General features: G+C 44.0%; 3 protein-coding genes and 1 long non-coding RNA gene across 4 annotated transcripts in view; 1 reads left to right on the top strand and 3 right to left on the bottom strand.

The window, feature by feature from the left end:
- Positions 1-4,181, top strand: part of LOC139543508 (cation channel sperm-associated auxiliary subunit beta-like) — a 34,015-nt gene extending 29,834 nt beyond the window's left edge. The window contains exon 4 of the mRNA XM_071349647.1: positions 3,424-4,181. Within this exon, the coding sequence (XP_071205748.1) occupies positions 3,424-3,612 (189 nt within the window). The 3' untranslated portion in view covers positions 3,613-4,181. The remainder of the gene's footprint in view (positions 1-3,423) is intronic.
- On the bottom strand, positions 1,791-3,421 carry LOC139543510 (uncharacterized). Its single transcript, XR_011668729.1, has 4 exons — positions 2,345-3,421; positions 2,177-2,243; positions 2,034-2,080; positions 1,791-1,948 (listed from the first exon to the last, which is right to left on the bottom strand). It is a non-coding gene; the product is annotated as an uncharacterized lncRNA (long non-coding RNA).
- Positions 4,182-5,875: 1,694 nt separating the features above from the next.
- Positions 5,876-9,544, bottom strand: LOC139543507 (cation channel sperm-associated auxiliary subunit beta-like). The gene is made up of 7 exons (XM_071349640.1): positions 9,045-9,544; positions 8,838-8,948; positions 8,543-8,653; positions 7,741-7,882; positions 6,721-6,821; positions 6,435-6,509; positions 5,876-6,296 (listed from the first exon to the last, which is right to left on the bottom strand). Exons 1-7 carry the CDS (start codon positions 9,225-9,227, stop codon positions 6,075-6,077), a joined length of 945 nt encoding a protein of 314 aa, XP_071205741.1. The 5' UTR covers positions 9,228-9,544; the 3' UTR covers positions 5,876-6,074.
- Positions 9,545-15,422: 5,878 nt separating this feature from the next.
- LOC139543512 (axin interactor, dorsalization-associated protein-like) lies at positions 15,423-19,486 on the bottom strand. Its single transcript, XM_071349649.1, has 7 exons — positions 19,285-19,486; positions 17,827-17,881; positions 17,655-17,718; positions 17,308-17,411; positions 16,123-16,245; positions 15,793-15,915; positions 15,423-15,631 (listed from the first exon to the last, which is right to left on the bottom strand). The coding sequence occupies exons 2-7, from the start codon at positions 17,843-17,845 to the stop codon at positions 15,573-15,575; spliced, it is 492 nt and encodes a 163-aa protein (XP_071205750.1). The 5' UTR covers positions 17,846-17,881; positions 19,285-19,486; the 3' UTR covers positions 15,423-15,572.
- Positions 19,487-24,243: the final 4,757 nt, after the last annotated feature.

A 24,243-nucleotide genomic window follows, 5' to 3' on the forward strand; every position in this document is an offset into this window, starting at 1 on the left:
AGCTCTATGCCATTCTGTTCGGATGTAAACGTTTCCATCAGTACGTATATGGACGACAAGTCATTGTGGAATCCGACCACAAGCCCCTTGAGTCAATCATGAGGAAACCACTAGCCGCAGCCCCGCCAAGGCTACAGAGAATGATTCTTCAATTACAAAAATACAACTTCACAATCACTCACCGTCCAGGCAAAGGCATCCCTGTCGCAGACACGCTCTCCAGGAAGTTTCTTACCTATAAGGACAGCAGCCTCAGTGAAGGCATGGACATGCAAGTGCACACTGTGTACAGCAACTTACCAGTTAGTGATACAAAACTGAAGGAGATCCAAGCAGAAACAGAAAAGGACTCACAACTCGCACAGCTGAGGAAAGTCATACAGGATGGATGGCCTGAGGAGAGGAGAAAATGCCCTCAGAGCGTCTCAGAATTCTGGAACCATCCTGATGAACTATCACAGATCAACGGAATAATTTTCAAAGGAGAGAAAATCATCATTCCTACCAGTCTCAGAGAAGAGATTTTGACAAAGATCCATGCTGGACACATGGGCATGGAAAAGTGCAAACAGAGAGCACGGGACATTTTGTTTTGGCCCGGAATGTGCAAACAAATAGAGGACATTGTTGGTAAATGCGCCATATGTCTTGAACGACGCCCCTCAAACACCAAAGAGCCAATGTTACCTCACTGTATCCCAGACCGACCCTGGCAGGTCGTGGCAACCGATCTGTTCACCTGGAACAACGAGAACTACATCGTAACAGTTGACTACTACAGCAGATACTTCGAACTCGACAAGCTTCACAGCTCCACATCTGCAGCTGTGATACACAAGCTGAAAGCAGCCTTTGCCAGGCATGGCATTGTAGAGACTTTAATATCTGACAATGGGCCCTGTTACAAATCAAATGAGTTTGAATCCTTCACAAAAGCATGGGAGTTTCCACGTCACCACAAGCCCACATTACCCTCAAAGTCATGGCCTTGCTGAAAAATCAGTGCAGATTGCTAAATCACTCATGGATAAAGCAAAAGCAGACAAGAGAGACCCCTACCTCAGCCTCCTTGAATACCGCAACACTCCAGTTGACAACTTCAAATCACCAGCCCAGCTGTTGATGAGCCGCAGACTTCGCTCAATCCTTCCCAGCACCAACCAGCAGCTACAACCTGAGGTCGTCAGCTACAAGGAAATGCATGAAAAACGTGCACAGAGACAACAACAACAAAAGCGATACTACGACAGGTCAGCTAGACCACTGCCACCACTGATCGACGGAGAGTCAGTTTGAATCCAGGAGCATGGAACAACAGTTTTCAGCTGTGCTAACATAATTGCAAAAGGGTTTTCTAATAATCAATTAGCCTTTAAAATAAAAACTTGGATTAGCTAACACAACGTGCCATTGGAACACAGGAGTGATGGTTGCTGATAATGGGCCTCTGCACGCCTATGTAGATACTCCATTAAAAGTCTGCTGTTTCCAGCTACAATAGTCATTTACAATATTAACAATGTCTACACTGTATTTCTGATCAATTTGATGTTATTTTAATGGACAAAAAATTTCTAAGTGACCCCAAACGTTTGAACGGTAGTGTATATTGATTTGTTTAACACTTATTTGGTTACTACATGATTCCATATGTGTTATTTCATAGTTTTGATGTCTTCACTATTATTGTACAGAAACTATGTAGAAAATAGTAAAAATATAGAAAAACCCTGGAATGAGTAGGTGTGTCCAAACTTTTGACTGGTACTGTATATAGACAATATAGAAAAGGTACCTCAGTGTGTGAGAGCAGTAGGCCAGTGTGTTGGTGGCGGTCATGGAGGAAGGACAGGTAACGGTTTTTGGGGTTCTTCGCGATGTCAGCAGCAGAGGCCTGGCACAGGAACCACCTCGTGAAGGGGTACTTACTGTACAAACACCTAGAATGCTGCCATTGAGAAGCTCAGGTTGAAACACAAGGATAGACATTTGTATAATATCAATTATAAACAAACCCCCTCAATCACACCTACCAGGTTTTCACCTTCTCCTTCATTGGAAATCAAACTGAGTGTGTCATCTAAACAAGAGAGAAAACAGTTTGAAACTGTCTTCAACAACAAACATGTTATGAATCCGTATTGTTCATTTATTTGAGGTCATGATAAAGCCATACCACTGAAATAGATGTGATCTGTCACACATTGAGAGGAAAACCACAAGGTGGTGGCAGAGTAGTCCATCTATGAAGGAGAAACACAATGACTTGGTAATTGTTTTCTTGGGAGGCACTCTGCCCCTACTATATCTGAGAATAGCTTGAACAACTGACATGTTTACAGACCTGAGCCAGTGCAGGGAGGAACAGCAAGGTGAACTGTAATATTCAGAGAAAAAGATCAGTACCACAACACAAACTGTTCAGAAAAAACTATTTATTGACTAGTAAGGACCATAAAGAATGTTCATGCCAATCAAATGGCTCTGTGCACAAAGTCAGATAAAATGTATTTGTCACATGCGCCGAATACAACAGAGCCAGTGAAATGCTTACTTACAAGCCCTTAACCAACAATGCAGTTAAGAAAAAAAACTACAAAAATAAGAAATAAAAGTGACAAATAATTAAAGAGCAGCAGTAAAATAATAATAGCGAGGCTATATAGAGGGGGTACCAGATGAGACATGGGAGGGTGGTTCCAGAAATCAAGTCACAATCTAAAAAAAAAAGTCCTATCGGATTTCTAAAGTAAGAATTTGTTTAACCTCGTCCCAAAATGTTTGGTGATGAAGTTGTGGGGTTGACAGTAGGTCTAGGTCTTACACCTCTGATTTAGAAAACGCACAAGCTTGAAAAACAAGCTCCATTTCTCGTTCCTCTCTTCTCAGATAACTACCAGAACACTACTCTTCTCCCTCTGCCAGCTCACCCAGGAATCTTCCTGAGCTCTACCGCCCCCCGTTGTCAGCATCCAGAACTGCTCGACAATCACATTCCGGGGCTGATCTGGGAGGGCTGCTCCAGCAGTGTCAGCAGCAGCCAGTCTCCCACCAGCAACTGGAAGCAGGGCCGGGGCCAGGACAGTCATGGCTGGCACCACAGAAAGCACCTCCGGGACCGGATCAGAACGCGCGGCCTGATGAGACCACCCAGTGTCGGGACCAGGACCCTGGAGTTCTTCATGGACAGACCCCCTGAGCCCACATTCAGTCATTAGACCCCCTGAGCCCACATATCTTGTCATTAGTTACCATGGAGGTAACTAATGACAAGATAGCTGTGGTGAATACTATATCAATGGCTTCACATTGCCCTCTGGTGGGCTGTGGACCGATGATTCCTTTTCACTTGGATTCTGGGAAGGGGTGTGTGTGGAGAAGGGGTAACTTTTTCTTCACTTACTTCATGCATCTTTGTTGCAGGTGACCCAGAGGTTCTTTGAGACAGTGTACACTCAGCTGGAGTGCTGGTATGAGAGCAAGATCCAGGATGCCAAGCGGCAGGCAGAGCTCAGGGCACAGCAGGACAGGGCCGAACTCCTGCAGCGAATTAGAAGCCTGGAGGAGGAGCTTGAACAGCTCAGGATGACCAATGGGAGCACAGACAGTTGATGCCAACCGGGCTGACATGAGTTTGAGCAGAGGAAGAGGCGAAGCGAGAGGGTTTACTCTGCCCAAAATCTGTCCACGAAAATAAGACCACAAAGTGAGGAATTTTTTATGGAGGACAATGAGTCGAATTTGGTTAAGAAAAACTTGAATTGCTTACTTGATCAAATAAAAGCACGTGGCATTTCACCAACTTAAAAAAAAATAACACTTCATCTGAGTTGTGCCTTTTGTTCACACGCGTATCTGCCCTCTCATTGGCTAGAATAGTCCCACCTGATCTCGACTACTTTGGCCTGCCTTCCATCAAAGACAATACAGTGCTTCCATCTTTGAGGACACTAATTTCCAATGTTAGTGTTCACTCGACTATCTTGTCAATATAATAGATTGTCTTTGGTTTGACCCTTAACCTAATTGTAACCAATTTGAAAATGAAACATCTGCTACGTCCCCTTTGTTTTTCCCATTTATTGCTTATACAGTGCTTTGCAAAAGTATTCATCCCCCTTGGCGTTTTTCCTATTTTGTTGCATTTCAACCTGCAATTTAAATAGATTTTTATTTGGATTTCATGTAATGGACATACACAAAATAGTCCAAACTGGTGAAGTGAAAAAAAAGAAGAAAAAAGAAGGAAAAGTGGTGCGTGCATTTGTATTCACCCCCTTTGCTATGAAGCCCCTAAATAAGATCTGGTGCAACCAATTACCTTCAGAAGTCACATAATTAGTTAGATTTCACACAGGTAGACATGATCTCAGTATACATACACCTGTTCTGAAAGGCCCCAGAGTCTGCAACACCACTAAGCAAGGGGCACCACCAAGCAAGCAGCACCATGAAGACCAAGGAGCTCTCCAAACAGGTCAGGGACAAAGTTATGGAGAAGGGTGGGGTTATAAAAAAATACCCAAAACTTTGAACATCCCACGGGGCAACATTAAATCCATTATTAAAAAAAGGAAAGAACATGGCACCACAACAAACCTGCCAAGAGAGGGCCGCCCACCAAAACTCACAGACCAGGCAAGGACGGCATTAATCAGAGGCATCAAAGAGACCAAAGATAACACAGAAGGAGCTGCAAAGCTCCACGGCGGAGATTGGAGTATCTGTCCATAGGACCACTTTAAGGCGTACACTCCACAGAGCTGGGCTTTACGGAAGAGAAAAAAACCATTGCTTAAAGAAAAAAATAAGCAAACACGTTTGGTGTTCGCCAAAAGGCATGTGGGAGACTCCCCAAACATATGGAAGAAGGTACTCTGGTCAGTTGAGACTAAAATGTAGCTTTTTGGCCATCAAGGAAAACGCTATGTCTGGCGCAAACCCAGCACCTCTCATCACCCCGAGAATACCATCCCCACAATGAAGCATGGTGGTGGCAGCATCATGCTGTGGGGATGTTTTTCATCGGCAGGGACTGGGAAACTGGTCAGAATTGAAGGAATGATGGATGGCGCTAAATACAGGGAAATTCTTGAGGGAAACCTGTTTCAGTCTTCCAGAGATTTGAGACTGGGACGGAGGTTCACTTTCCAGCAGGACAATGACCCTAAGCATACTGCTAAAGCAACACTCGAGTGGTTTAAGGGAAACATTTAAATGTCTTGGAATGGCCTAGTCAAAGCCCAGACCTAAATCTAATTGAGAATATGTGGTATTACTTAAAGATTGCTGTACAACATCCAACTTGAAGGAGCTGGAGCAGTTTTGCCTTGAATAATGGGCAAAAATCCCAGTGGCTAGAAGTGCCAAGCTTATAGACACATACCCCAAGAGACTTGCATCTGTAATTGCTGCAAAAGGTGTCTCTACAAAGTATTGACTTTGGGGGGTGAATAGTTTGACCCCAAAAAATATTTGGCATTTTCAAAGTAGTAGGTTGTGTGTAAATCAAATGATACAAACCCCCCAAAAATCTATTTTAATTCCAGGTTGTAAGGCAACAAAATAGGAAAAATGCCAAGGGGGGGTGAATACTTTCGCAAGCCACTGTAGCTGCTCCTATGCAGCGTTCCACTTTAATACGGGTTACTACGTACTCACAACTATGAGTGATGTGTTTTATTTATGGATCCTTCCCGACTACTCCTACAGGCCTGAGATATTATGTGATACAACCTACCAGAATATAATGTAGTAGTATCTGACAAAGTCCTAATGGCAACAAATCCTGGTTTACTTTTTGTGAAAACATTTTTTACAGTTTGTATTTGCTTTGAAAACACAGCAACAACCAATAAAACCCACCCCGAGCATGTGTTTTTCCTTTCATTTGTACCTTTTAATCTTTGCTAGTTTCTTTCAATCTTTCCCAAATACAAATTTCATAGAACACACATTTGAAAAAAGGATAAATCTGAACAATAAAAACATTTACATCTCATACTTAGGTTAAAAGGCTAAAAATGGAACGTACAACTCTATAACACACTCTTACAATGCCAAACTGTAAAATCCTACTCGTGTCCCTGTGTTGTGGTAGAGTTCTGGGTCCTGGTTGGGGAGATGGTGGGCTTGTGTTTCTTGAGGAGGGTTTTGATGCTGCTCTTGGTTGGCATGGCAACGCCGTTGTATATGAGAAGGAAGCCAACGAGCAGCAAGCCTCCCAGGATGATGGCTGCCATGTTGTTGACGAGCTGTTGGGTTGGGAACGCCAGCGGAGGCTCGTCTACGTAGATCTACCCGTATAGGAAGAGAGAGAGAGAAAGGGAGAGCGAGAAAGGAAGGAGAGAAATAGGTGAGGGCCAGAGGTTATCTTGTTCTTCCTCTTTTTTATTAGTTACTGACTTCAGTGTAAAAGCTACAGGGTTCCTCACCTGTACCTCCTCCACCAGGTCACACAACACAACTCCAGGAATGACAGAGATACGGAAGTGGAAAAGCTCAGAGCCCTGTGGAGAATAATGGTGGTCGTTGTTAGGTTGGAAAAATATTATATTTATAACATTGTCACAATGAAACCCCAGATGGAAACTGCTATTTCATAGCACAATTCGCATGACTGAAATGACAGTATTTCTATGCAGACGTATACAGATTACACTCAACTGTTTTACAATTTATGAACATGTCATATAGTCAGGGAGACTGTAGATGATTTACATAAAAGCTGATCTGCAGTCCCTCTGGGTTGTAGAGATTGTTCTCTAGACTGTCTTCAAAATATTGTCTCATCCTGTCCATGGTGGGGGTGGCATGGGTCCCTACCAACACAAAGGATGGGAAAAGACGGGTTAACAACAGAGAATGTGTGTTTCACTATAGTGCACTAAAGACCTGCCCATTAGGCAACATTATACAAGGGAAGTTATGATCACCCTTTTCTGGTTGAAATCATTTTTTCTGGTTGAAAAGATGACAGAAAATATGTATTTTTCACATTTTAAAGTTGCAATCCTAAATGGTGAAACTGCCACGTCCGTTTGTGATTTTACAAAAATAAATGTTTTTTTAAATTTGTACTTTTTACCCCTTTTTCGCCCCAATTTCGTGATATCCAATTGGTAGTTAAAGTCCTGACACCCTGCCCGCTTAACTCGGAAGCCAGCCGCACCAATGTGTCGGAGGAAACACCTTACAACTGGCGACCGTGTCAGCGGGATCGAACCCGGATCTGTAGTGACGCCACTAGCACTGCAACGCAGTGCCTAAGAAAGCTGCCCCACTCGGGAGGCCCCAACAACAAAAGAAGTTACTGCAAACAAACACCGTTTTTCCCCCAACTTGGACATCATTTGGGGGACCGAGTGGCGCACCATTCTAAGACACTGCATCGCAGTGCTAGAAGCGTCACTACAGATCCGGGTTCGATCCTGGGCTGTATCACAACCGGCCATGATCGGGAGTCCCATGGGGCGGGTTAAGGAAGGGTTTGGTCGGGGTAGGCCATCATCTTAACTGACTTGACTAGTTAGATAAAGGTTCAATAAAAATTGCACACGCAATAGAACAGCAGAATATGTACTGCAAATTATATATATATATATCTTTTTACACGCCTCCGTTTCATCCACAAAACAAAAACAAAAGGTGCTGGGGTCCGCAGTGGTGCTGTTTCCCCTAATGCTGATTCCATCTTTAAAATCATCCTTATATTGCAAAGCCTTCTGGGATGAGACTGACCTGTGACCTTCCAGCTGGTCCGGTTGTTGACCTCCGTGACAGTAACAAAGTAAGGAGAGCAGAGCGGGTGGTCAGCGTGGTTGGTTCTCCTCAGGAACAAGGTGGTGTTGAAGTCAGTCACAGGAAATGTTAGCCTCAGCACCTACAGTACAACACAGAGGACATGGGAAAGACTAAAATACGTTTTAACCAATATACGATTTTTATATGATTTCATTCATGCTCGCAGTCGACAAGACTGTATTATGCAGAATGCACAGTTACATTAAGACAATACTTTAATATATTCCACTAAACGGTACTAAATATGAGTTTATAGCATATTCAATATTTTTTTACTTTTTTAAAATAAATGTTACAATATTTAATGTATAGTACCAGTCAAAAGTTTGAACACACCTACTCATTCCAGCGTTTTTCTTTATTTATCTATTTTCTACATTGTAGAATAATAGTGAAGACATCAAAACTATGAAATAACACATATAGAATTTGCTTATTTAAGCTGTTCACCTCAGGAAGCTGGTTGAGAGAATGTCAAGAGTGTGCAAAGCTGTCATCAAGGCAAATGGTGGCTACTTTGAAGAATATAAAATATCTTTTGATTTGTTTAACACTTTTTTGGTTACTACATTATTCCATATGTGATATTTCATAGTTTTGATGTCTTCACTATTATTCTACAATGTAAAAAAATAACTTGAATGAGTAGACATGTCCAAACTTTTGACTGATACTGTATATGTAATTGTTTTGTTTTTGGAAGACATTGATGATTGATCACACTGATGCAGATGTGTACCCTCTGTCTGCAGTCCGAGTTGATGGCTAGAGGAGAGACTTTCAGTCTGTCTGTACAGCCACATTCCTCTGCTGACCTTTTCCCTGCACACTGCTTATACCGACCAGAGTTCTGGAGGAAGGCACACAATTTGTCACCTACAAACACTATGCATCACAGCTTACACCCAATGCGAAACACAACACAGAAGCACATATAGACACTTAGTAAAGTTACACTGCACAAACATACAAGACTTGCTCAGCTTGGAGACAAGGTAGTGCTGGCGTGTGTGAACCTTGTGACCTTTGCTCACCTTGGAGATGGGGTAGTGCTGTCTGGGGTGGGGATGACTTGGGTCAGCGTTATAGATATTGTCTGTGGTCGGGATTAAAACACCTAGTTGGGAGGGAGGCCGGTAGTTCACCTGAAGCACACACACACGCATCTCATTATCTGCACACAGGTCAACTAATAAAACATTGATCGCATGCCTGTAACCCAGTGTATCTCTATCTCTCACAGGCAGGTTGAAGAGCCTCTTGTTTTCCATGTGATCTACTGGATCCGTGTGGATCCATTCGTGGTCACTGATTGGCTGTTGGGAGACATAGACGATTTGGAGTCCCTCGGTGCAGGAGTTCTGTAGCGTGAAGGTAAAGGAGGAGGACCTACACAACAGAGAGGCTTCTGGGATGTATACCATCACTGTGGTGGTTGCCTAGGGGCAGAGGGAAAGATAACACAATGGACTTCAGACAACTGCGTTCAGCGGGGTTGGGGTTCCATTTTCATTCAGTCAAATCAGGAAGTAAACAGAAATTCCAATTCCAATTCTTTCAATGAAAAAAATGGAATTGGAATTTCAGTTAACTTCCAGAATTGAGTGAATTGAAATGGAATTGACCTATACCCTGATATACTGTATGCAACTACAAAATGTATTTATGTTATTATTCGTCTATATAGACAAACTCGAGGATGATATTTATTTTTTAATTTTTTATTTCACCTTTATTTAACCAGGTAGGCTAGTTGAGAACAAGTTCTCATTTGCAACTGTGACTTGCCCAAGATAAAGCAAAGCAGTGTGACACAGACAACAACACAGAGTTACACATGGAGTAAACAATAAACAAGCCAATAACACAAACAAGTCAATGACACAGTAGAAAAAAGAAAGTCTATATACAGTGTGTTCAAAAGGCATGAGGAGGTAGGCAATAAATAGGCCATAGGAGCGAATAATTACTATTTAGCAGATTAACACTGGAGTGATACATGAGCAGATGATGATGTGCAAGTAGAGATACTGGTGTGCAAAAGAGCAGAAAAGTAAATAAAATAAAAACAGTATGGGGATGAGGTAGGTAGATTGGGTGGGCTATTTACAGATGGACTATGCACCGCTGCAGCGATCGGTTAGCTGCTCAGATAGTTGATGTTTAAAGTTGGTGAGGGAAATAAAAGTCTTTAACTGGGTGTTGTGTCATGTTTTGTCTTTGATCATCATGTCTTGTCCCTGTGCTTCCCTCTGCTGGTCTTATTAGGTTCTTTCCCTCTTTCTCTCCCTCTCCCGCTCTCTCTCTCTATCGTTCCGTTCCTGCTCCCAGCTGTTTCTCATTCTCCTAACGACCTCATTTACTCTTTCACACCTGTCCCCTATTTTGCCCTCTGATTAGAGTCCCTATTTCTCCCTCTGTTTTCCGCTTCTGTCCTTGTCGGATTCTTGTTTGATGTTTGCTGTTCCTGTGTCCTTGTTCCGCCCTGTCGTGTTTTTGCCTTCTTCAGATGCTGCGTGTGAGCAGGTGTCTATGTCAGCTACGGCCTGTGCCTTCCTGAAGCGACCTGCAGTCTGTGGTCGCGTCTCCTGTCGTTCCTCTCTACTGACGAGAGGATTTCAGTTTCCTGTTTTGGATTTACCTTTGATATATCCAGGAGAATCATTGTTTGTTTGATACTGGAATAAAGACTCTGTTTCTATTACGTCGCTTTTGGGTCCTCATTCACCCGCATAACAGAAGAATCCGACCAAGAATGGACCCAGCGACTACGGATTCTCGCAACACTGCCGTCGAGATCCAGGGAGCAATGCTCGGCAGACACGAGCAGGAATTGTCTGCTGCTCGTCATGCCGTTGAGACCCTGTCCGCTCAGGTCTCCGATCTCTCAGGACAGTTTCAGAGTCTTCGTCTCGTGCCACCAGCTACTTCCTGGTCTTCCGAGTCTCCGGAACCTAGGGTTAATAACCCACCATGTTACTCTGGGCAGCCCACTGAGTGTCGCTCCTTTCTCACCCAGTGTGATATTGTGTTCTCTCTCCAGCCCAACACATACTCAAGAGAGAGAGCTCGGATCGCTTACGTCATATCACTCCTTACTGGTCGGGCTCGGGAGTGGGGCACAGCTATCTGGGAGGCAAGGGCTGAGTGTTCTAACGTTTATCAGAGCTTTAAAGAGGAGATGATACGGGTTTTTGATCGTTCAGTTTTTGGGAAGGAGGCTTCCAGGGCCCTGGCTTCCTTATGTCAAGGTGATCGATCCATAACGGATTACTCTATAGAGTTTCGCACTCTTGCTGCATCCAGAGACTGGAACGAGCCGGCGTTGCTCGCTCGTTTTCTGGAAGGACTCCACGCTGAGGTTAAGGATGAGATTCTCTCCCGGGAGGTTCCTTCCAGCATGGACTCTTTGATTGCACTCGCCATCCGCATAGAACGACGGGTAGATCTTCGTCACCGAGCTCGTGGAAGAGAGCTCGCGTTAACGGTGTTTCCCCTCTCCGCATCTCAACCATCTCCTCCCACCGGCTCAGAGACTGAGCCCATGCAGCTGGGAGGTATTCGCATCTCGACTAAGGAGAGGGAACGGAGAATCACCAACCGCCTTTGCCTCTATTGCGGTTCTGCTGGACATTTTGTCATGTCATGTCCAGTAAAAGCCAGAGCTCATCAGTAAGCGGAGGGCTACTGGTGAGCGCTACTACTCAGGTCTCTCCATCAAGATCCTGTACTACCTTGTCGGTCCATCTACGCTGGACCGGTTCGGCTGCTTCCTGCAGTGCCTTGATAGACTCTGGGGCTGAGGGTTGTTTTATGGACGAAGCATGGGCTCGGAAACATGACATTCCTCTCAGACAGTTAGGGAAGCCCACGCCCATGTTCGCCTTAGATGGTAGTCTTCTCCCCAGTATCAGATGTGAGACACTACCTTTAACCCTCACAGTATCTGGTAACCACAGTGAGACCATTTCCTTTTTGATTTTTCGTTCACCTTTTACACCTGTTGTTTTGGGTCATCCCTGGCTAGTATGTCATAATCCTTCTATTAATTGGTCTAGTAATTCTATCCTATCCTGGAACGTTTCTTGTCATGTGAAGTGTTTAATGTCTGCTATCCCTCCTGTGTCTTCTGTCCCCTCTACTCAGGAGGAACCTGGTGATTTGACAGGAGTGCCGGAGGAATATCATGATCTGCGCACGGTCTTCAGTCGGTCCAGAGCCAGCTCCCTTCCTCCTCACCGGTCGTATGATTGTTGTATTGATCTCCTTCCGGGGACCACTCCCCCTCGGGGTAGACTATACTCTCTGTCGGCTCCCGAACGTAAGGCTCTCGAGGATTATCTGTCTGTTTCTCTCGACGCCGGTACCGTGGTGCCTTCTTCCTCTCCCGCCGGAGCGGGGTTTTTCTTTGTTAAGAAGAAGGACGGTACTCTGCGCCCCTGCGTGGATTATCGAGGGCTGAATGACATAACGGTTAAGAATCGTTATCCGCTTCCCCTTATGTCGTCAGCCTTCGAGATTTTGCAGGGAGCCAGGTTCTTTACTAAGTTGGACCTTCGTAACGCTTACCATCTCGTACGCATCAGAGAGGGGGACGAGTGGAAAACGGCGTTTAACACTCCGTTAGGGCATTTTGAATACCGGGTTCTGCCGTTCGGTCTCGCTAATGCTCCAGCTGTCTTTCAGGCATTAGTTAATGATGTACTGAGAGACATGCTGAACATTTTTGTTTTCGTTTACCTTGACGATATCCTGATTTTTTCACCGTCACTCGAGATTCATGTTCAGCACGTTCGACGTGTACTCCAGCGCCTTTTAGAGAATTGTCTCTACGTGAAGGCTGAGAAGTGCGCCTTTCATGTCTCCTCTGTCACATTTCTCGGTTCTGTTATTTCCGCTGAAGGCATTCAGATGGATCCCGCTAAGGTCCAGGCTGTCAGCGATTGGCCCGTTCCTAAGTCACGTGTCGAGTTGCAGCGCTTTCTCGGTTTCGCTAATTTCTATCGGCGTTTCATTCGTAATTTCGGTCAAGTGGCTGCCCCTCTCACAGCTCTGACTTCTGTCAAGACTTGCTTTAAGTGGTCCGGTTCCGCCCAGGGAGCTTTTGATCTCCTCAAGAAGCGTTTTACATCCGCCCCTATCCTTGTTACTCCTGACGTCACTAAACAATTCATTGTCGAGGTTGACGCTTCAGAGGTGGGCGTGGGAGCCATTCTGTCTCAGCGCTTCCAGTCTGACGATAAGGTCCATCCTTGCGCTTACTTTTCTCATCGCCTGTCGCCATCGGAACGCAACTATGATGTGGGTAACCGCGAACTGCTCGCCATCCGCTTAGCCATAGGCGAATGGCGACAGTGGTTGGAGGGGGCGACCGTTCCTTTTGTCGTTTGGACTGACCATAAGAACCTTGAGTACATCCGTTCTGCCAAACGACTTAATGCACGTCAAGCTCGTTGGGCGTTGTTTTTCGCTCGTTTCGAGTTCGTGATTTCCTATCGTCCGGGAAATAAGAACACCAAGCCTGATGCCTTATCCCGTCTCTTTAGTTCTTCTGTGGCTTCTACCGACCCCGAGGGGATTCTCCCTGAAGGGCGTGTTGTCGGGTTGACTGTCTGGGGAATTGAGAGACAGGTAAAGCAAGCACTCACTCACACTGCGTCGCCGCGCGCTTGTCCTAGTAACCTTCTGTTCGTTCCTGTCTCTACTCGTCTGGCTGTTCTTCAGTGGGCTCACTCTGCCAAGTTAGCTGGCCACCCCGGCGTTCGGGGTACGCTTGCTTCTATTCGCCAGCGGTTTTGGTGGCCTACTCAGGAGCGGGACACGCGCCGTTTCGTGGCTGCTTGTTCGGACTGCGCGCAGACTAAGTCAGGTAACTCTCCTCCTGCCGGTCGTCTCAGACTGCTTCCCATTCCTTCTCGACCATGGTCTCACATCGCCTTAGACTTTATTACCGGTCTGCCTTCGTCTGCGGGGAAGACTGTGATTCTTACGGTTATCGATAGGTTCTCTAAGGCGGCACATTTCATTCCCCTCGCTAAGCTTCCTTCCGCTAAGGAGACGGCACAAATCATCATTGAGAATGTGTTCAGAATTCATGGCCTCCCGTTAGACGCCGTTTCAGACAGAGGTCCGCAATTCACGTCACAGTTTTGGAGGGAGTTCTGTCGTTTGATTGGTGCTTCCGTCAGTCTCTCTTCCGGGTTTCATCCCCAGTCTAACGGTCAAGCAGAAAGGGCCAATCAGTCGATTGGTCGCATATTACGCAGCCTTTCGTTTCGAAACCCTGCGTCTTGGGCAGAACAGCTCCCCTGGGCTGAGTACGCTCACAACTCGCTTCCTTCGTCTGCTACCGGGCTATCCCCGTTTCAGAGTAGTCTTGGGTACCAGCCTCCTCTGTTCTCGTCCCAGCTCGCCGAGTCCAGCGTTCCCTCCGCTCAGGCTTTTGTCCAACGTTGTGAGCGCACCTGGAGGAGGGTCAGGTCTGCACTTTGCCGTTACAGGGCGCAGACTGTGAGAGCCGCCAATAAACGTAGGATTAAGAGTCCTAGGTATTGTCGCGGTCAGAGAGTGTGGCTTTCCACTCGTAACCTTCCCCTTACGACAGCTTCTCGCAAGTTGACTCCGCGGTTCATTGGTCCGTTCCGTGTCTCTCAGGTCGTCAATCCTGTCGCTGTGCGACTGCTTCTTCCGCGACATCTTCGTCGCGTCCACCCTGTCTTCCATGTCTCTTGTGTCAAGCCTTTTCTTCGCGCCCCCGTTCGTCTTCCCTCCCCCCCCCCCGTCCTTGTCGAGGGCGCTCCTATTTACAAGGTACGGAAGATCATGGACATGCGTTCTCGGGGACGTGGTCACCAGTACTTAGTGGATTGGGAGGGTTACGGTCCTGAGGAGAGGAGTTGGGTTCCATCTCGGGACGTGCTGGACCGTTCGTTGATTGATGATTTCCTTCGTTGCCGCCAGGGTTCCTCCTCGAGTGCGCCAGGAGGCGCTCGGTGAGTGGGGGGGTACTGTCATGTTTTGTCTTTGATCATCATGTCTTGTCCCTGTGCTTCCCTCTGCTGGTCTTATTAGGTTCTTTCCCTCCTTCTATCCCTCTCTCTCCTCCTCCCTCTCTCCCTCTCCCGCTCTCTCTCTCTATCGTTCCGTTCCTGCTCCCAGCTGTTTCTCATTCTCCTAACGACCTCATTTACTCTTTCACACCTGTCCCCTATTTTGCCCTCTGATTAGAGTCCCTATTTCTCCCTCTGTTTTCCGCTTCTGTCCTTGTCGGATTCTTGTTTGATGTTTGCTGTCCCGTGTCCTTGTTCCGCCCTGTCGTGTTTTTGCCTTCTTCAGATGCTGCGTGTGAGCAGGTGTCTATGTCAGCTACGGCCTGTGCCTTCCTGAAGCGACCTGCAGTTTGTGGTCGCGTCTCCAGTCGTTCCTCTCTACTGACGAGAGGATTTCAGTTTCCTGTTTTGGATTTACCTTTGATATATCCAGGAGAATCATTGTTTGATTGATACTGGAATAAAGACTCTGTTTCTATTACGTCGCTTTTGGGTCCTCATTCACCAGCATAACAGAACCAGAACCCCCCCCCCCCCCAGAAAAATAGCTAAAATCTGAGATTCTCAAAATAAATAGTTATCAAATTTAATTTATTTTCATCTTAAAATAAAATAGTGAGTACATTTAAAGAAAGTTAATCTGGAAAACACAAAATGTGTCACTCACAACTCGATCACAATGGGACCAGGTTTGATCTCATCCATTTCCATGAAGGCAAATCATTTTGTGCTTGTAAACCCCTTCTTGGGTTTATAGTGCTTGAACTCAAAGAAAATAGCTGCCCCCGGAACATGAACAAAATTCAGGATTAACGATTGTCTGCCCAATCCCTCTGCAAGGATTTGAACATAAACTGACACTGTATTAGCTTAATATTACATGATACTGGCTAAATAGAGGCCCCACTACTAATTCAGTAGAAATAGAACGTTTGACTACCTTTTGGTAGTCTCTCGATATGTCTCTGGATCTCAATGTCTACGCTGAAGTGAATGTATGTGTCCTCCTTTCGGGTTGCCACAGGTGTGTCTTGCACTGGGTTCAAATCAATGCCACTCAAATCTGTTGGGAAACAAAATGTTCAGATTCACTTGGGCTGTTCTGCAGGAATAAATTATATTTATAAAAATGTACTGTCAAGTGTCAACTCAACAGAGATAATTATTTAAACATTTTTCTAGATTATCACTGTTTCAGACCTTACCATTTCAGATGTGAAGGTAAGCAACTCATCTCAGCAATGTAAACAATGTAGCCTACATTTAGTACCTTTCACACTAACTGTCATGTAGGGATCAATGCATTGCCCAGCATCTTTCAGCCCAATCTTGTCAATCTTTATTGTGAGCAGCGACATCCTGGGCTCTGAGGGTAACCGTGGCAACAATGTACCTGTTGGAGACATGAAAACTGTAACTTTCTAAAGATACAATAATTGCAGAAAACATTCCCACGTTCCCAGAACTAATGCAGCTGAAATCAAGATAATGGTACCGTCCCAAATGGAACCCTACTCCCTATATTATTATACCTTGATTTCAACAAGGAACACAGACTGAGACCAAGGTCTCTTTTACAGCTGGGCCCTGCGTATACATGTTTACACATACAGTTTATGTACAATGATTAAGAAACTACACAAAACGATCACACAAAAAAATACAGCAGCAGATTGTTACATTTACACATAGGTTATTCCCCTAACAGCACAAGAACTTGCATTACCCGAAGCAGTTACAAGCAATACAAAAATAAAAATCCTACAATACATGTTTAAAATGGGCAAGGGGGACAAGTTCACTACTATAGTGCACTACTTTTGACAAGGGCCCATATTGCACTGCATAGGGAATCGGGTGTTATTTGGGACGTAACCAGTGTCTATACTTACAGATTCTTGTTCAAGTCATTACTGTCAGCAGTATTTTACTTATACAATAATAGGCAGCAGAAGAAGTTGTAGACTGACTAACAGATAAGGCTAAGATGACATACACGTTTTGGTGAATGCTTATAAAAAAAATACATTGTAAAGTAGATTCAACAACTAAAGCTATCTAGTAGTAGTAGGATAGGGTTTTTGATAATAACACACTGTCCATTAGTAGGAAATCATATTCATGCTACGACAAAACTATAAAAAGACATAGACCCATTCAGACCCATGCTAGCCCCTTACTTCTCAACCAAACCATACCTTGCAAAACTGTGAATGGAGCAGGCAGTGAGGACAGAGCGACGAAGCCATGCAGAGAGACAGGGAACAGAGGAGACAGCAATCACAAAGGCACTCAAAACAGGGCCACAAAGCAAAAAAAGATAACAATGGCAAAATGACACAGTCAACAGATTCAGAATAAAGACCAATGATTATGAATGCTCTATATACACCATAGATTACAAATAAAACACAGTATTTGTTGAGTACTTTGCAAGTACTTTGTGAGTACTTACCTGGTACTCTGTTGGGAAAGGACTCTGGGGAGCCTGCTCCTGTAGCAGCATCCTCCTCTTCTTCCACCTCCAAGTTCTCCTCCTCCCCTGGGGCAAGGATTCTCCTGAATGTGAGATTTCATTCATTAGATTACTTGTTGAATATTTACAGGCTCAGCATGATGTTAGGAGATTAGATCATTCAGATGGGGAAGCCATTGTTGAATTTTTAGTAATACCGTTTGCTTTACTCCATAATTTGCTCTGATTTGTTCTGATTATTGTGTACTTAAACAAAAAACTCTGTATTTACATTGGGTACGACAATAATTGGCCTGCATTGTGATGGTTCATCGATCTTCATTTACCTCAAGGGCACTGGCTGCACATCAAAAGGAAAATCTTTGTTATACGTCAAAATACTCTTGATAACTGTTGAGAGAAAAGCACAATTAACACATTACATTGCCAAAACATTCAACTACTGATGAATAAAGCATTCAGATGTTGACGAAATCATATTCTTCCTAGTATACATACTGATTTCACGTTTCTTCATATCTTCCAACTTGAACTCCTCCTGAGATTGTGTGCACTAAAGGAGCAAAAGAAGATGAAAAATGTTGAAATGTTCAAGAATTTGCTGAAGACATGAATAGATTTTGGAGCCAATTGTCACAGCCTTGGAACATCTGACAACTCTGACAAAATCTTCATGTGATTCACTGATAAGGTTGTGTTACAGAGTTAAATGCATATCATAGAAGGTTAAGAATTAGAAATCATAAAAAAACAGAATGAGTGTAACATCATACGTTAGTCATTACACAGACACTGGATTTTCATCAATATGATAATTGGCTGGCGAGCCGGAACATGTTCACATACACACTTAATTAGATGAATACTCAAGACAAAGGAGATGAATGTGGACTACAGAAAAAGGAGGACCGAACACACCCCCATTCTCATCGACAGGGCTGTAGTGGTGCAGGTTGAGAGCTTCAAGCTCCTTGGTGTCCACATCACCAACAAACTAACATGGTCCAAGCACACCAAGATAGGCACGACAAAACCTATTCCCCTTCAGGAGACTGAAAAGATTTGGCATGGGTCCTCAGATCCTGAAAAGTTTTAGGGCCTCCCGGGTGGCGCAGTGGTCTAGGGCACTGCATCGCAGTGCTAGCTGCGCCACCAGAGTCTCTGGGTTCGCGCCCAGGCTCTGTCGCAACCGGCCGCGACCGGGAGGTCCGTGGGGCGACGCACAATTGGGCTAGCGTCGGGAGGGTTTGGCTGGTAGGGATATCCTTGTCTCATCGCGCTCCAGCGACTCCTGTGGCGGGCCGGGCGCAGTGCGCGCTAACCAAGGGGGCCAGGTGCACAGTGTTTCCTCTGACACATTGGTGCGGCTGACTTCCGGGTTGGAGGTGCGCTGTGTTAAGAAGCAGTGCGGCTTGGTTGGGTTGTGCTTCGGAGGACGCATGGCTTTCGACCTTCGTCTCTCCCGAGCCCGTACGGGAGTTGTAGCGATGAGACAAAATAGTAATTACTAGCGATTGGATACCATGAAAATTGGGGAGAAAAGGGGAGAAAAATTTAAAAATTTAAAAAAAGAAAGATCCTGAAAAGTTTTGACAGCTGCACCATCGAGAGCATCCTGACTGGTTGCCTTACAGCTCGGCCTCCGACCGCAAGGCACTACAGAGGGTAGTGCGTAAGTTGCCACAAAGTTGCGTAAGGCCAAGCTTCCCTCCAGTTTTTAATGAAAGCTGCTTGTTCAACAGGCTGACGGGTGGGTCATTCTGGGGTACCTTTCTCTTCTTTCTTATAGAGCCGTCCAGACGTACAAACTTGAAAGCCTCCTCCCCAGAGACCAACCAGACAGACACAGAGAGGGAGATATTTACAGACACAGAGGAAGAGCGAGAGAGAGGTAGGGAGAAAAAAAAGTTGAGAGATGTCCATATACAATATTATAAATGTTTATGTGTATGTTACCTGAGTGGGACGTGCAGAAGGGCATGAGACGAAGGAATGTGGAGTATTGGGGAAAGTAGTGGAATGTGTTAATTGTGCGGGTGCCCATGGAGCTGGGGATCAGAATTGTCCCATGCAGGAGAGGTAGGTTGAGGTTTCCAGGGTAGTGCAGACATTGTGATATGCTGAGGCAGTGAAGAAAGGAGAGGAAGATGTGTTAAGGGGAGGAGTGGTGAAAGTAGTAGAGACATACCAGTACAGAGGGATAGGCCAAAAGTGATATAAGTTTCAGTAAGATTGGATTTTTAGCATTTATAGCAATAGTTATCAATTGTACTACAGGGATGGATCAGGAGTCCAGTTCCTTGTGGTCTTGTGAAAGACAGTCTCACGGGGTGTCTCTAATGAAACAACAGACATTGCTACTGGTAAATAAGAGCATCGTATGTATAGATGAAAACAACAAATCGGGCATTAACATACACTACATGACCAAAGGTATGTGGACACCTGCACCTGAAGCTTCCGACGAACAGTTCTTGTGCTGAAGTTGCTTTCAGAGGCCGTTTGGAACTCGGTAGTGAGTGTTGCAACTGAGGATGATTTCTACGAGCTATACGCTTCAGCACTCGGCAGTTGTCTGTGAGCTTGTGGGCTACCACTTTGCAGCTGAGCCGTTGTTGCTCCAATATGTTTCCACTTCACAATAACAGCACTTACAGTTGGCAGCTCTAGCAGGGCAGAAACTTGACTAACTGACTTGTTGGAAAGGTGGCATCCTATGGTGGTGCCACGTTGAAAGTCACTGAGCTCTTCAGTAAGGCCATTCTACTGCCAATGGTTGTCTATGGAGATTGCATGGCTGTGTACTCGATTTTATACACTTGTCATCAACAGGTGTGGCTGAAATAGCCGAATCTACTAATTTGAAGGGGTGTCAACATACTATAGTGTATATATAGTGTATGTAGTACTTGTCAGTAAACAGCAGATTGAACTAGCTAACTAGCTGGTTTAGCTTACTCAAGGGTTCACATATTCTTCTACACACTCCATTTTATAAATGACCTTTAAATAAAGGAGGCTCCAGGGGAAGGTTTGGCTTCTTGATTCGTTTTCTGTTGATTGATTCATCGTCATCTGAAGACTCATTTTCGCCCTGTTCTTCTCCAGGCGCCCTCAGTTCTGACTACAGATCATCCATGACTCACAGTTCTTCATATTTAAGTAATATTTGCATTCAATTTGGGGTTCAACATATGTTCCAAGGTCAAATAAATGCCTCCAATGCAATACACTGTATATGAAATACTTATTGGTTTATAGGGAAAAAACTATTCTAGGTGGCAAAGTAAAAGTGGTGTTGGGATTACTCACTAGGGTCTGTAGAATCTATATATGGTGTTATTTTATGGGGGACTGAGGTCTATGGCAACACTTTCTACTCCACCCAGTCCATAGCCCCCAGTACAATACACTATAGAGTACCACAATATGAGTCATACCCATAAAATAAATTGTTCCAATCGTTTTTCCCTTACTGGATTATAGAAACATTTAAAATAAGGTCTGTGTTTCGTGTAGGCTTACTTTTGAGTGACGTTTTGATAACCGTGTAAATCTCTCTAGGTCCAGGACAAGCTGACTTATCAATATATTTGCTTGTATTTACCCCTAAAAATTAACTGCTAATTAGCTGCTAATGTGGCTATCATAAAGACCTAAAAATGCCATGATTGATCTGGATGAGACTGCCGAATCGAGACAAAGGAAAGAATCTCTTGATTAACTATATCTAATGTTAGCAAAATGTAGTAATGAATACATTTCTTTAAATTGACAATTCTGTGAACTGTTTTGTGCAAGTTTTAAATTGACACAATATACCTGTTTGCAAAGGTCAGCTTGAGATGACGTGCAGGAGCTTGCAGGGATTTGTAGTCTTGCATGTCTACTTTGACGCTAATTAGCATTTTAGAATCTGAGAGAAAATAGACCCGAATATATTGATGAAAGTCACCTTGTCCAAGAGTGATTTAAATGGTTATCAAAACGTCATGACAGGGTAAGCCTATACAAAACACATCCCTTAAGTGTTTCTACAATTCCTTAAGGGGAAAAATGAATGGTGGAAAAACGATTAGAACCATTTCCCTGTTCGGGTATTATGACACCGCCACTTTGGGGCTCTATAGCTGGGATAGGCAACTCTGTTCCTGGAGCGCAGCAGGTACTACAGGATTTTGTTCCAACTAGGCACCACACCTGACCAACTGAGCTAATTGATCAGTTCAGTGATTGCCTAAATTCAACACACCCGCTGTTCCAGGTTGGTAAATCAAAAACATGAAGGGTCTGCGGCACTCCAGGCCCATGGTTGCCTAGCCCTGCACTATAGGCCTATAAATTACATATTGGCTTAAATAGAAACAACTATTCTAGATGCTGAAATAAAGTGGGGTTGGGATTACTCACTAGGGTCTTCATTTTAATTTGACTTTATAACAAGAGGGCTTTGTGTTCGAGCCTATTTAAGAAATAAGAGGTAGGCCTACCTGTTTCACAGACAATTATAGGCTATACTGTCCATAGATCTAACCTATATAATAATGATTTAACAACAATATACAGGAAAAAAATATAATAAATTAGGGAAGGGAGTTTGTTGCAGAGATCTGGTGTTGGTGGAAGAACTGGTAAAGGGTGGACCTAGTGCTAAAGTAGGAGTTGACTGTACTGATAGTGACGCTGTTGTCTGGGGTGATAAGCGTTAACTGTGGAGTTGACCGTACTGATAAATGCATAGATAAGAATAATTTGACACAACAGATGGTAAATTAAAATAAGGCTCTTGAACCACCAAATCTGAAGCATAAATTGTATGGGGGTGGCATGGATGTTGTGAACGATCAGAAAGTTAAGACTCAAATCGTCTGTGTGTGTGGGGGGGGGGGGGGACAAAAATGCATTTTGGGATTGTCATCATATTGTCATCATATTGGCAATACATTCCATTATGCAGCATAATGAAAAATGTGATTTCCAATTTTGTGAGAAGGTTGACAAAACCGTGCAATGGCCAATTGGAAAACCAATTGTCACTAAACATAGTGTCAAAAATCTTAGGAATATGTGGGACAAGAATGGAGGTTTTGTTAATCAGCCTCAGCCTCAGTTTTGTTAATCAGATTGAGGAATAGGTTGAGTTGACCAATCCGTTGGGCCGTCACCCATATGTAATGAAATAGGAGATGAGGATGACAGCACACATTTAAGTCGGTGCAACAGTCAGACTAAACTAACTGATACAAAAACACCAAACACAGAGGGGGGAGGAGAAATGCTGTGAAAGGTAAATATGGTGAAGAATGTGTCACACAGCACAAGAAACCCCAAACACTTTTGTTTTTGTAAATCACCAAACTGTAAACAAGCACTGATTGTGTTGGCATATCTCCAGATAGTCAAAAGGATGTTGAATCTGCTACTTTTCTATGCAACTCAATCATGTTGAGTGCAAGTACAGCCATTGTAAAATGGATTTAGTTTTAAAGGGGACTGTGACACAGCTATACAATCTATTGCTAGTGACAACAAAGTGAAATTAAACAAAATGGTAAAACACTTCCCTAGAATAATGTAGGTAAGTAGGCCTCGAATAGTACTGGGGGAAATATTAATATTATTTATGGGGGGGGGGGGGGGTTGAGATAATTTTAAACAATAAAGGCAATACTTGGGGAGATATTGAGAATAGGCAGAAAGGGCTCCCGAGTGGCCCAGCAGTCTAAGGCACTGCATCTCAGTACTAGCTGCATCTCTAATCAAATCAAATGTATTGGTCACATACGTATTCAGCAGATGTTATTGTGGGTGTAGCGAAATGCTTGTGCTTCTAGCTCCGGCAGTGCGGTAATATCTAAAGAGTCATATCTAACAGTTTCATAACATATATGGAAATCTAAGTAAGGAATGGATATATACATATACACTGCCGTTCAAAAGTTTGGGGTCACTTAGAAATGTCCTTGTTTTTGAAGAAAAAGCACATTTTCTGTCCAGTAAAATAACATAAAATTGATCAGAAATAGGGTGTAGACATTGTTAATGTTGTAAATGACCATTGTAGCTGGAAATGGCAGATTTTTTATGGAATATCTACATAGGCGTACAGAGGCCCATTATCAGCAACCAAATCCTTCTGCAATTATGTTAGCACAGCTGAAAACTGTTGTTCTGATTAAGGAAGCAATAGAACTGGCCTTCATTAGACGAGTTGAGTATTTTTGAGCATCAGCATTTGTGGTCCAATTACAGGCTCAAAATGGCCAGAAACAAAGGCGTTCTTCTGAGACTCTTCAGTCTATTCTTGTTCTAAGAAATGAAGTCTATTCCATGCGAGAAATTGTCAAGAAACTGAAGATCTCGTATAACGCAGAACAGAGCAAACTGGCTCTAACCAGAATAGAAAGAGGAGTGGGAGGCCCAAGTGCACAATTGAGCAAGAGGACAAGTACATTAGTGTTTAGTTTGAGAAACAGACGCCTCACAAGTCCTCAACTGGCAGCTTCATTAAATAGTACCCGCAAAACACCAGTCTCAACGTCAACAGTGACGAGGCGACTCCGGGATGCTGGCCTTCTAGGCAGAGTTGCAAAGAAAAAGCCATATCTCAGACTGGCCAATAAAAATAAAAGATTAAGATGGGCAAAATAACACAGACACTGGACAGAGGAACTCTGCTTAGAAGGCCAGCATCCCGGAGTCGCCTCTTAACTGTTAACGTTGACTGGTGTTTTGTTTCTGGCCATTTTGAGCCTGTAATCGAACCCACAAATGCTGATGCTCAAAAATACTCAAGTAGTCTAAAGAAAGCCAGTTTTATTGCTTCTTTAATCTGCACAACAGTTTTCAGCTGTGTTGAGATAATTGCAAAAGGGGTTTCTAATGATCAATTACCCTTTTAAAATGGTAAACTTG

Source organism: Salvelinus alpinus, chromosome 18 (assembly GCF_045679555.1).
Source record: "Salvelinus alpinus chromosome 18, SLU_Salpinus.1, whole genome shotgun sequence".
Classification (NCBI taxonomy): domain Eukaryota; kingdom Metazoa; phylum Chordata; class Actinopteri; order Salmoniformes; family Salmonidae; genus Salvelinus; species Salvelinus alpinus.